This window comes from Drosophila rhopaloa, unplaced genomic scaffold (genome assembly GCF_018152115.1).
Source record: "Drosophila rhopaloa isolate 14029-0021.01 unplaced genomic scaffold, ASM1815211v1 contig_116, whole genome shotgun sequence".
NCBI classification, from domain to species: Eukaryota; Metazoa; Arthropoda; class Insecta; order Diptera; family Drosophilidae; genus Drosophila; species Drosophila rhopaloa.
This window is the reverse complement of record NW_025334991.1, coordinates 291,557-303,336: the sequence shown is the minus strand read 5'-3', so window position 1 is coordinate 303,336 and position 11,780 is coordinate 291,557. Positions and strand designations below refer to the sequence as shown.

The 11,780-nt window shown below is 41.9% G+C and overlaps 1 protein-coding gene across 1 annotated transcript; it reads right to left on the bottom strand.

Annotated features, from left to right (window-relative positions):
* Positions 1 to 9,018: 9,018 nt before the first annotated feature.
* LOC123037081 lies at positions 9,019 to 10,011 on the bottom strand. Its single transcript, XM_044456556.1, has 2 exons — positions 9,788 to 10,011; positions 9,019 to 9,523 (listed from the first exon to the last, which is right to left on the bottom strand). The coding sequence occupies exons 1-2, from the start codon at positions 10,009 to 10,011 to the stop codon at positions 9,019 to 9,021; spliced, it is 729 nt and encodes a 242-aa protein (XP_044312491.1).
* Between the last annotated feature and the right edge of the window lie 1,769 nt (positions 10,012 to 11,780).

Here is an 11,780-nt window from a genome sequence, read left to right as displayed (position 1 = left end):
CCCAGTGAAATTATAGAGGCCTTAACAGAAAACGGTTTTTGCGCAAAAAATGTTCATTATGAACAAAAACAAGAAGCCGCAACCACTCTTCAAGGTCGAGCTGGAGCCAGACAGCAGAACTTTGAAAAAAAACGCAGTGCACCCGATCTACAAGTTGCAGTACCTTCTGCACCGTAGGATCACAGTGGAAGAGCCGCACAAACGGACCGGACCAGTGCAATGCACAAACTGCCACGAATACGGTCATACCAGAGCTTACTGCACCCTCAGGTCAGTATGTGTAGCTTGTGGAAACTGCCACGGCTCCGAACCCTGCCCTGCAGGGTACCACCAACGGAATTTCTTACGCCAGTGCTCTAAGATCAGGCACAGCTCACATAGAGCCGAAAGTTGATAACATCCAGCAGGCCATGGGACAGCCACAAAGTAACATTGAATCTATGATGATTACTTTGCAACAAAATATGATGGAATTTATGTCCTTCATGAAAACCACCATGCAAACCCTTATGCAAAACCAAAATATCTTACTACAAATGCTTGCAGCTCAGCAGTCCAAATAAACCATGCCTAGCCTTCGAATAACTATGTGGAACGCCAACGGTGTTTCACGGCATAAACCTGAAATAACTCAATTTCTGAACGAAAACCACATCGACGTTATGTTGCTGGCAGAAACGCATCTCCCCAGCAAATATAACTTTCAAATACGGGGATACACGTTCTATGGCACAGATCATCCAGATGGTAAAGCCCATGGCGGCACTGGAATCTTAATAAGAGACCGGGTCAAACACCACTTTCACCAACGGTTTGCTAAAAATCATCTGCAAGCTACATCGATAAAATTATAGTTGGGCAACTGCAACCTTGCCATTGCCGCTGTCTACTGCCCACCCCGCTTTACAGTCTCCGAAGACCAATTCATGGACTTCTACAATTCGCTTGGAGAGCGATTCATAGCAGCAGGAGATTACAACGCCAAGCACACGCACTGGGGATCCCGCCTTGTGACCCCCAAAGGAAGGCAACTATATAATGCACTCATTAAAACATGCAACAAACTGGACTACGTTTCACCAGGCAGCCCTACATACTGGCCTACAGATCCTAGAAAATTACCTGATTTAATTGATTTTGCTGTGACAAAAAACATCTCTCGCAATCTAATATCTGCAAAATCGCTTTTGGATCTATCATCGGACCACTCACCAGTGCTAATAACTCTTCTTCAAAGCCCTGAATTAATCGAGCACCCTCACAGGCTGACGTCGCATCGAACCAACTGGCTGAAGTTCAAAAAGTACGTAAGTTCCCACATTGAACTAACTCCACAGCCGATGCCCTGGAGTCTGTACTCGTCGCAGCAGCCAAAGTCTCAACACCGCAAGGGAGGGATGGGCACACACACCAACACAAAACTAACCATGAAATCGAACAGCTTGTTCTGGAGAAAAGACGTTTGAGACGTACTTGGCAAACCAGCTGATCGCCATCCTCAAAACAAAGTCTTAAAGAAGCTGGTCGCAGACTTACCAGGGCTCTAAGGCAAGAAGAAGAAAAAGCACAACGCCAGTACATTGAGAAACTTTCACCCACCAGCACTAAGCATCCCTTGTGGAGGGCCCACCAAAAACTAAGTGCGCCGGCCGAAACAGTAATCCCCATAAGAGACTCTTCAGGCAGCTGGGCCAGAAGCGACAAAGACAGAGCTTGTACATTTGCTTTACACCTTCGAAATGTTTTTCAGCCAAACCCTGCAACTAATTCATTCGCACTACCGTCGCCGTCAATTCGAATTGAATCTGAGACGGAGCCGACTCTGTTTCAACCAAATGAAATTGCAAAAGTAATCAGCGAGCAATTGAAACCAAAAAAGGCCCCAGGCGGTGATCAAATAACTCCCAAAATGTTAATCGAACTTCCAAACTGTGCAGTTGAGGTTATTTGTAAACTCTTCAACGGGATTACACGACTTGGCTATTTCCCAAAAAAATGGAGAAAATCGGTAATCATAATGATCCCAAAGCCAGGGAAAGATCACACAATACCAGCTTCGTATAGACCGATAAGTTTACTCTCGTGTCTGTCAAAACTGTTCGAAAAATGCCTTCTGACGCGCATCATTCCATATCTGAAAGAGCACAACGTTATTCCAGCACATCAATTTGGCTTTCGAGAAAGCCATGGAACAATAGAGCAAGTCAACAGATTAACAACAGAAATAAGGACTGCATTCGAGCTTCGGGAATACTGCAGTGCGGTATTCCTTGACGTTGCACAGGCTTTCGACCGAGTCTGGCTTATCCATAAAATCAGAACGATCCTGCCAGGAAACACTCACAGGATACTGGAATCGTACCTTTACAACAGAGCCTTCGCCGTGAGATGCAACACCACAACATCCGATGACTACGCTATAGAGGCTGGAGTTCCCCAAGGTAGCGCCCTTGGTCCAACTCTATTTCTCCTCTACACCGCAGATATTCCCACGAACGAGCGGCTAACTACTTCTACATTCGCAGACGATACCGCGATCATAAGTCGGTCCAAATGCCCAACTCAGGCAACAGCACTACTAGCTGATCATCTCGTTGTAGTGGAGAGGTGGTTATCAGACTGGCGTATAAAAATAAATGCGCCAAAGTGTAAACACATAACGTTTACTCTTAACAGACAAACGTGTCCCCCGCTAACCCTGAATAACACGCCACTTTCTCAAGCTGACGATGTAACGTACCTTGGCATCCACCTAGACAGGAGACTTACATGGCGGAGACATATCGAAGCTAAGAAAATTCACCTAAAACTAAAATCAAACAGTCTCCATTGGCTTTTAAACGCGCGCTCCCCCCTCTGCCAGGACTTCAAGGTCCTGCTCTACAATTCAACGCTTAAGCCAGTCTGGACCTACGGCTCCCAATTGTGGGGAAACGCGAGCAGCAGCAACATCGACATTATTCAGCGAGCACAATCAAAAATCCTGAGAACTATCACTGGGGCACCTTGGTATGTTCGGAACGACAATATCCACAGAGATCTTGGCATTCTACCCGTAAAAGATGAAATATGAAAACCAAAAGCGTCCTACCACACCATGATAACTTTTCATCCAAACCACCTCGCCAGGGGCCTAGCCAGGGTTTCCAACCGGACCCGATTGCAACGCAATGACCTTCCAGCTCAGCAATAGTTATTAGAGCCCCTAAATCTCGCGCCAGTCACCTTGACTGTCAGATAGTTTTTTAATTTAAGATTCTATATACTTATTGTTAATCTCAATTCAGAGAAGATCCAATAAATAAAATGCAAAATGTTAAAACAAAAAAAATAATATGAATTGGACGTTTGTCGCTAAAGACAAACTCAAGTCTGGCCATTATGGCATCAACATTTATCACCGTACCATTATGGGTTAAGGCATCGTTTGCCATTCCCGTTATTTTGTTTCTTAATATAGATAAGGCAGAATAAAATCTTTCACTCCCTCTGGCATACTGACCCATGGCTATTTCAGCTGATTCTCTCCAGCTTACATATTTATCTTCTTCACCTTTATATTCCCTAACAGATTTGATGATCTCTTAAGATGTGTCGCACTTAATATTTGGATCTACAATCTGTATCTGATAATCTTTAACCCTTTTTTATTTTGTGAGAAAGCTGCGATCTTAAGCTTACGATCTTCTCCTGTAATTCAAAATTAACAATTTGTTTTATTAAATCTCCTACATTTCACATTGTATTGTTTTTTTTTTAATTTCCAAATTATTCAAAAGCGTATTTCAGTAGTCGGGTCAGTTTTTATTTCGAGATAATATAAAAATTTAGCTTTTTGAAGCCATATGCTCGGGCCACTTTTGGCCGGATAATATGGTTGTAAAAAAGTTCGAGGCTAAGATAAAGAAGAAGGGGCCCGTGGGAGTAAAATTTCCTAGTCGAGGCCAAACCAGTGTACCAATTTCAAAAAACTAACTTCTAACCTCCTTCTTTCCTATCAGAATGCAAGAGGTTGCGTAGCAAGCTCACTAAATTGTATTCCGATAGCCTTTCCTTTGCATATCATATTATTGTGTTTTCAGAAACCTGGTTAAAGCCGGAGATCTTTAGCTCCGAAGTTTTTCCAGGTAAGCACACAATGTATAGGTATGACCGTCCCTCTAGACGGGGAGTTGATTCAAATCTCCCGTCTGAGGAATTATTTTTTGATGAATTCAATGAATTTGAATTTATTTGTGCATAGTTATCGCTTCCTGGTAGCTCTATATACATAACTTGCTCATATATTCCGCCGCTGTCTGAACTTCCTGATTATTTAAATAACCTTTCCGTAATTAAGTCTGTTGCAAATAAGCTTTTCGATAGGGATCAGTTGGTAGTTCTAGATGATTTTAATATACCTGGAGTTACTTGGTCCACTGAGGATGGATCGAATGTCTTACTACCTATAGCACAGCATGATTTAATTGACGGCCTGCTTGACATATCTTTATCTCAAGTAATTTGTGTTTTGTATCAAATCCTGATGGTGTGTTTCTGGCCAGAGTAGCACCACTCACGCAACCTGAAGATCCATTTCACCCTACAACCGAACTTTCATTTGATACGGGTAGAGTTATAGAAGAAAAATCAGAAAAGTTATCCAAAGGAATACATTGTTTTCGCAAGGCAGACTTTCTGAGGCTAAATAATTTAATTTCTGGCTTTAATTGGTCTGATCTTTACTTATGCAATAATATGTCCGATGCAGTTAATGTTTTATACACTGCAATAAACTCATTTTTTTATTCCTGTGTTCCAAGGTACTATCCGTCAATTTCCAATAAATCATCTTGTTTTAGCAAAGAGTTGACACACTTAAGAAATTTAAAGTCAGGCTTTTTAGGAAATATAAAAATACCGGTTCTCAATCTGTTTTAACTAGATATTCAATGCTCAGTGTTATAATAGTTACTTAAACCGTTGTAAGGTCCAGTTCTCTCAGGACCCGAAACAGTTTTATAATTTCGTTAACACCAAGCGTAAATCTAATTCTTTTCCTTCCTCGCTGTCGTTTGAAAACATGACGGCAACCATAGATCAGGCAATAGCCGATTTATTTGCCCTATTTTTTCAAACGACTTACTCTACTTTAGATTATTCATCACATCCTTATTCTTACACCATATCCAAGTCAAACCTCATATTCTGTCCCACTTTAACAGAAAGCTCTATTTTTTTGGATCTTCTTCGTATTAAGCCTGTTTATTCGCCAGGGGTGCGTGCAAACCTCTTCACAAGTTGTTTACCTTAGCGCTAGAAACTTCCAAATATTTGGAAGGAATCATTTGTTATTTCTCTTTTCAAAAAAGGTAACAAGTTAGAAGCCAGTAATTACAGAGGTATTTCTAAGTTGTCAGCTATTCCTAAGCTTTTTGAAAAAATCATTACTCCCCATTTGCAGCACCTTTGTAGATCAATCATTTCTACGTGTCAACACGGATTTATTAAACGTAGATCCACAATCACAAACCTTAAACGCATCCAAGTGCAAGCTGATGACTTTTTATCGGGTCAATCCGATATACGCGACTTACACATTAAGTGGCAGCTCTTTGGATAGAATAACTCTTGTAAAGGATCTTGGCGTTCTCTTGGACCCTAAACTAAAATTTTCAAACCACATTTCGTCCATGGTTAATAAAGCCAGAGGAGTGCTTGGATTTATTAAAAGGTGGTCAAAAGAATTCGATGATCCTTATTTAACTAAAACATTATTTATTTCGCTACTCCGTCCGATTCTGGAGTATGGGTCTCCTATCTGGAGTCCACAATACGGGATACATATTGGTCGTATTGAATCTGTACAAAAAAACTTCCTTCATTTTGCTTTACGGCGCCTTCTGTTGATTAATTTGCCCTCCCTAGCCAACCGTAGAACGATGCTTGGACAGTAGTCTTCATGTATAACCTTATACATGGTGATATTGACTCCCCCGACTTGGTAAGTCGGCTAAGCTTTTCTGTGCCAAGTAGATTAACTAGAAATTATATTCCCCTAATTTTAAATCATTGTAGATCTAACTATGCCTTGCATGAGCCTTTCAGAGTATTATGTTCTGACTAGTATAGACTTTTTCCTATAATCTCAAATCTTGACTCTCTGCCGCTCCTAAAACGACCAATACTAGCTTCATTGGCACAAAATTGCTATTTCTATTATATATATTATTTCCTCGGACTTTTACCTATATTTTCTTATCTCGCGTCTATCTTCTCGCGAATCGTGCCGTACAATACACGGCTGCGCCCCTCGGTCGGTTGGGCGGGTAAGTGGGCAGTGAGACTCCGCGCGAAAAAAAAAAATTAATAAATAAAATAATATAAATAATTTAAATTAAACATCTACGATACATTTTGTAGCGGAGGGTATTGAAAAAATAAATCGTGAATGTTTAAATATTAATTAATTATTTTATAATTATTAACTTATCTCTAATTTACGCTTTATAAATATTTAATGTTTATTTTTTTTTATTTTTTTAATTTTGTTTGTAGGCGACCTTTGATGTATGTTTAAATTTTTTGAGTTTTTCCGGCTCGAGGTCAACAATTGAAAAATTTTTTAAATAAAAGTTTTTAAATTTTATTTTTTGTTCTTTCCAATATATTTCAGTTGCACTTCGGCAATCGTCTTCAGGGCAACTATAATCAACATAAACACATAAAATAACATAAATTTAGACAATAAAAAACAAAGCTTTAAAAATTAGTACACCTACATAATTTTACACGTCTGCACCGTCGGACGTGGAGATTAATACTAGTTGTTATTAAGTAAGTGTCTGTAAATGTGAGCGCAATTTTCAACGTCTGTTTTGTAGTTTAGTCTTATGCTTGTAGGTGTGTTTGTTATATGTATGTAACATTTCTATGGTGAAGCGTTTTTTGTAATGTTGTTCTTGTTCCAAAATAGTCGTTGCTTCAAAATTTGGACCGCTGGTTTTACAGTGGGCCATACATACATTGTTTACATATAATTGATCTTTAGTTTTTTTAAATTTAGCTTGTTACTACAAATGGCTCATAATGTAATCAAAGATTTATATATGACTTGGTAGAAATGTGTCGATTTATTTAATATTGTTATTTTGTATTTTATTGTATATATTTTTATGAATGCAGTGTCCTCTTTTCAATAAAGTTGTAAGACCGGCTTTAAATTATTGATATGGTTTATTCCATTCAAGTTGTAGCTTAAATTTAACAAAACTTCTTTAATTGTGCAAAACGTCCGATCGAGATGAGATTCTGGCGGCGACTGACTCTGCAAGTAGTTGCCAGACATTATTTTCTGCAGTTGATTACTTCCTTTTCGGTATATTAATATATTCTGTAACTGTCATAGTTATATATGGGCCTTCTCCTTATCCTACTGATTATTGATCTTGACTACTTTATAAGGCTCTAAGTACTTTCCTTTTAACTTCAAGTCTGTTCCGTATTGGGTACGTTTAATAGCTACTAAATCGTCAATCTCAAATTTACTATTTAAAAATCCTGAATATTGCCTTGCTTTCCCTCGCAACTTCTCTCTTTCTTCGTCTAGCTCGGAAATCTAAGACTCTTCAATCAATGTATTTAACTCTGCATTGCTGGAAACACGCATTTCAAGGTGTTTGTGTTTGACTGAAGAAGCAAACAATGAAAAAGATTGGGATTTATACTAAAATATATTGTTATATATTGTGCACTTAGGATACAATTCAAGTTATATTCTCGGATTCACGGGTGTCTTCTTTACAATTCCAAGTACTTCTCTGTGTGACCAACTCGAACATATGCAGTTTTTTTCCTACTCTCACGGCTCTCTCGCCAGAAACTAGCGATGACAAAACTGCACATGCCGCCCGGCAATGCTCGACGTAACATAATATGATTCTTATTGAGTCAGCGCTGTAAGATGTAAGATTATTCGGAATGTATATAACAGGATTAGACAGAGTTAATGAGGTAGTGGTAAACGGCATATCTTGCTAATTGCCCGATTAAATGTTGCATTTTAAGTGTTGATGGTTACGACCCGTACGAGTTCATCCTAGCCGGGATGTAACTGAATGATCCGCCCTAACTTCCATTGAGCAGGCGGAGTCTCGACATCCTTTAGAATTACTAGGTCATTAAGTTTCAGATTTTCTGTGACTTCACACCATTTTGCCCGTTTCTGCAAATGGGCAAGCCAATTCTGAGTCCATTTCTTCCAGAATCCATGGAAGGTTGAGAAAGTTTTCTTTAAACTTAGTTGATGGGGCTCTACATTCTGGTGGTGCTCATTCAGGAGTGCTTTGTCCGCGCCCAGAAAATTGGTGCCATTGTCGCTATATATGTGACGACATAGTCCGCGTCGTCCTATGAACCGATCCAGTGCCCAAATAAAATGATCCGATGTTAGTCCGGTGAGTTTGGAGTCCGATGTATATGACGATATAACCCTTATACGTTGCTGTTCCTCTCAGTCGGGCAGCCTTGAGTTCAATGGCTGCGGTGTAGTCGATGCCGGTAGCCCAAAAGGGACGACATGGCGGGTTGATTTGATGTGTTGGTAAATTCCCCATGAGTTGCATGCCAGCTGTTTGGCAAGCATGAAAACATTGCTTGCATCCTCGAATCATCCGTCTGGTAGTTACGCGTCCGTTCACAATCCAAAATCGTAAACGTGTTTGCGTTAATGTCAGCTGAACTCCTCCATGAAGCGTGGCATGATGCGCATCCTTAATGACAAGATCTGTGAATGATTGTTGTGCTGGTAAGATTATCGGATGTTTACGATTGAACCATAAATGCGCGTGACTTAAGCGGTTAGGGACGCAAAGAACGTTATCTTCGATAAATGGGTTTAGATTTCGCAGTTTGCTTAGCTTCGGAAGTGGTTTGGAAGAGTGAATTGCTTTTAGGTCCGCTGTAAACGATTCAGCTCGAACCAATCGAACTATGCACAGTAGGGCGTCATTGAGTTCAGTTTATACTAAACCTGAGAATTTAGGCGGTTATGCAGATAAGACGGCTAAAGGTTGAATCGCGGTTGAGAATGCTGTCTTCCTTGACGAGCATGTGGATGTTGATCTTGTCTGGTTTGGCTTCTAGAATACTTGTTTCGATTGGTGGGATGGAATTGGTAGGCCAATCATTGTCGCCCTTCCACCACAGGGACGATGTAGAAAGCTCCTTAGGACTTCTCCCGCGTGTGGCAAGATCGGCAGGATTATCGTTGGTGCTCACGTGTCTCCATTGGTGTGGGTTTGAGTGTGCATGGATATATGCCACCCTGTTCGCCACGAATGTTTTCCAACGGTTTGGGTCCCCATTTATCCAATGTAAGACGATCGTCGCATCCGTCCAGTAAAATACTGCGATGGGCTCATTGGTCCATGTATTATTTTCCAATACCCATCGTACCAGCTTTGCTGCCTCAACTGTATAGTCCCTGGTAAGCATATCATCGACGTACACCTCGTGCTTCAGGACATTTTTCGCCCTCGGATATCTTATAATTTAGTCTTCGCCAATTTGATGTAGCACTCGAATCGCTGTAAACGGAGTGGATGCTCTGTCGAAAGTTACCGTTGTGAGACAATAGTCGTTGATTTCGCCGTCGGCTGCCCTCCAAAGGATCCGTTGGTACTGGTGGTCGTCGTGATGTACGTTTATTCATCGATACATCTTTTGGATGTCTGCTGTGAATGCATATGGATATTTTCTCCAATTCAGAATAACTGCAGCCAGGCTATGCAATGCTCGTCCCACACACAGAATGTCGTTAAGCGACCGACCATTGGAAGTCTTGGCGGATGCGTCAAACACGATCCTATGTTTGATAACCGTGTGATGTGGAAGAACACAAGAGGATACCGATATATTGCTAGCGTTTACTTGGGTGTTCTGTCGCTCGGTACTCTTCGCTTGCGTTATCTGGCCTAACTCCAGGAGTAGGAATCTGTTTAGGTCCATCTGATGTGATCGTCCGATGGTCATTTCTGGGTCGAAAAGTGTTTTGAACGGCAATCTGACTTCATAACGTCCACTCTCTAGGCGCGGGTGGGTTTCTTTAAAGAATTCTTCGCACCAAGACTCTTCAGTGGAGACAGGATGGCGTTCAGGAACTGCTTCTATTTCGCAAAACTGTTTTAATAGATGTTCTGTATCTATTGCGGTGTGATGACAATGCGGTTGTTGGTTGGGCTCGGCAGATCCTGCTTGTCAGAACAGGACCCATCCGAAGATTGTGTTTTGTGCCATGGGCTCGCCTGCTGACCCGGTTCGCAGGCCTGGCAGAAATATTTGAGACAACAAATCTGCTCCGTTTATTAGGTCGATTCGTTTGGAGCGGTAGAATTGCTAGCGCAAGGCCAGTGAGATGTTCCCAGTTCCGAGAAGGGATGCTATGGCCGGCAAAAATGCTTTTTGAGGAATTTAGGGCATAGGCAGCTCTGACTTCTAAACTGGGTGAGCTGCTGCTCGGTGGACGAATGCTGAAGCTAACGGTGCCCTTGCACTGCTGAGTCTTACTTGCTTCATTTCCAATCGTGGTGCGCGTGGAAACCTTCTTAAGACTTAGCGATTGGACTGTATGTTCCGAGATTAGGGTTGCTTCGGATCCATGATCCAGTAGGGCGTTGATCGTGGCTTCTTGTCCGGTTTTTGGATTGGTGATATGGACTCGGGCGGTCGCTAGTAAAATGCTCCGTATTGGTGCGTTAGAAGAAACTGCAGTGAGACAGTTCAGGCTGGAGTTGCTGAACTGTGGAGTTTGTGCTGCGTTGAATGCAGGCTGGATGCCGTTTGTTACAGGTGTAGACTGGGTTTCTTGTGTGTGTGGCGGACGCTGTGGGTGGTGCAGGAGCGTATGGTGACGCTGACCACATTGCTGACAGTTCCGCGTACTTGTGCACCGTGAGTGCGTGTGTGAGGTTCCCAAACAGTTAGGACACTGTTTAAACCGGATTGCTAACTCCTTTCGCTGATAAGAGTCCATGGGCAGAAATTCGGGGCACCTCCCGCAATGCACGCAACGAAGGTTGCTGGGAACCCGCGCTTGCGCATTGAGAGATTGGATACGTCTAGTGGAGTCCGTGGACGGACGAACCTGTTGCGCAAACGAGGCGTTTCAGTTTTCAATAGCATCGATCGTGACGATCATTTAGGAACTGCTCCAGTTTGAGGAATTATGGCACCTCTGTGTTGCCGCATGCGTCTCCTTCGGAAATTTTGTAGACACATAGTGAGCGAGCCAATGAGTGGGTTCTTTGGCCATTCCACTGATGCGCTGAAGTGCTCACGTGCAGACGTTTACGGTACTCAACAGAGATCGTTGATCTTCCGTCTTCTCCTTATGTATGGTCGACAAGTTATACAATCCATTCATGTGGTGTGGAAATACGATACGTGGGTTATTATAGAGCTTAATGAGCGTCGACCATGCCACCTGATAATTGGCTGAGCCTGTTGGATGTCGCAATCGCGACCTGCGCCAGGGGAATCTTTTAGAAAATCTTTGACTATTACTTAGTTGTTGCGTCGTAAAACGCGGGCCATTCGATGATGTTACCCGAGAACTTGGGTACAGGTATTTGGGGCAAATTAACACGTATTGCAGCTTCTGCCTTATGCACTGGCTGGGGTGTTACGAGAGGTGGTTCCGGTGCATGAATCTGTTTGTAGCTTTCGTCGATAGTGCAATATACTTCCAAATAGCGTTCTTCAAACTCAGAGGCCAAACTATCTTTGTGTGTGTCTCTAAAAAG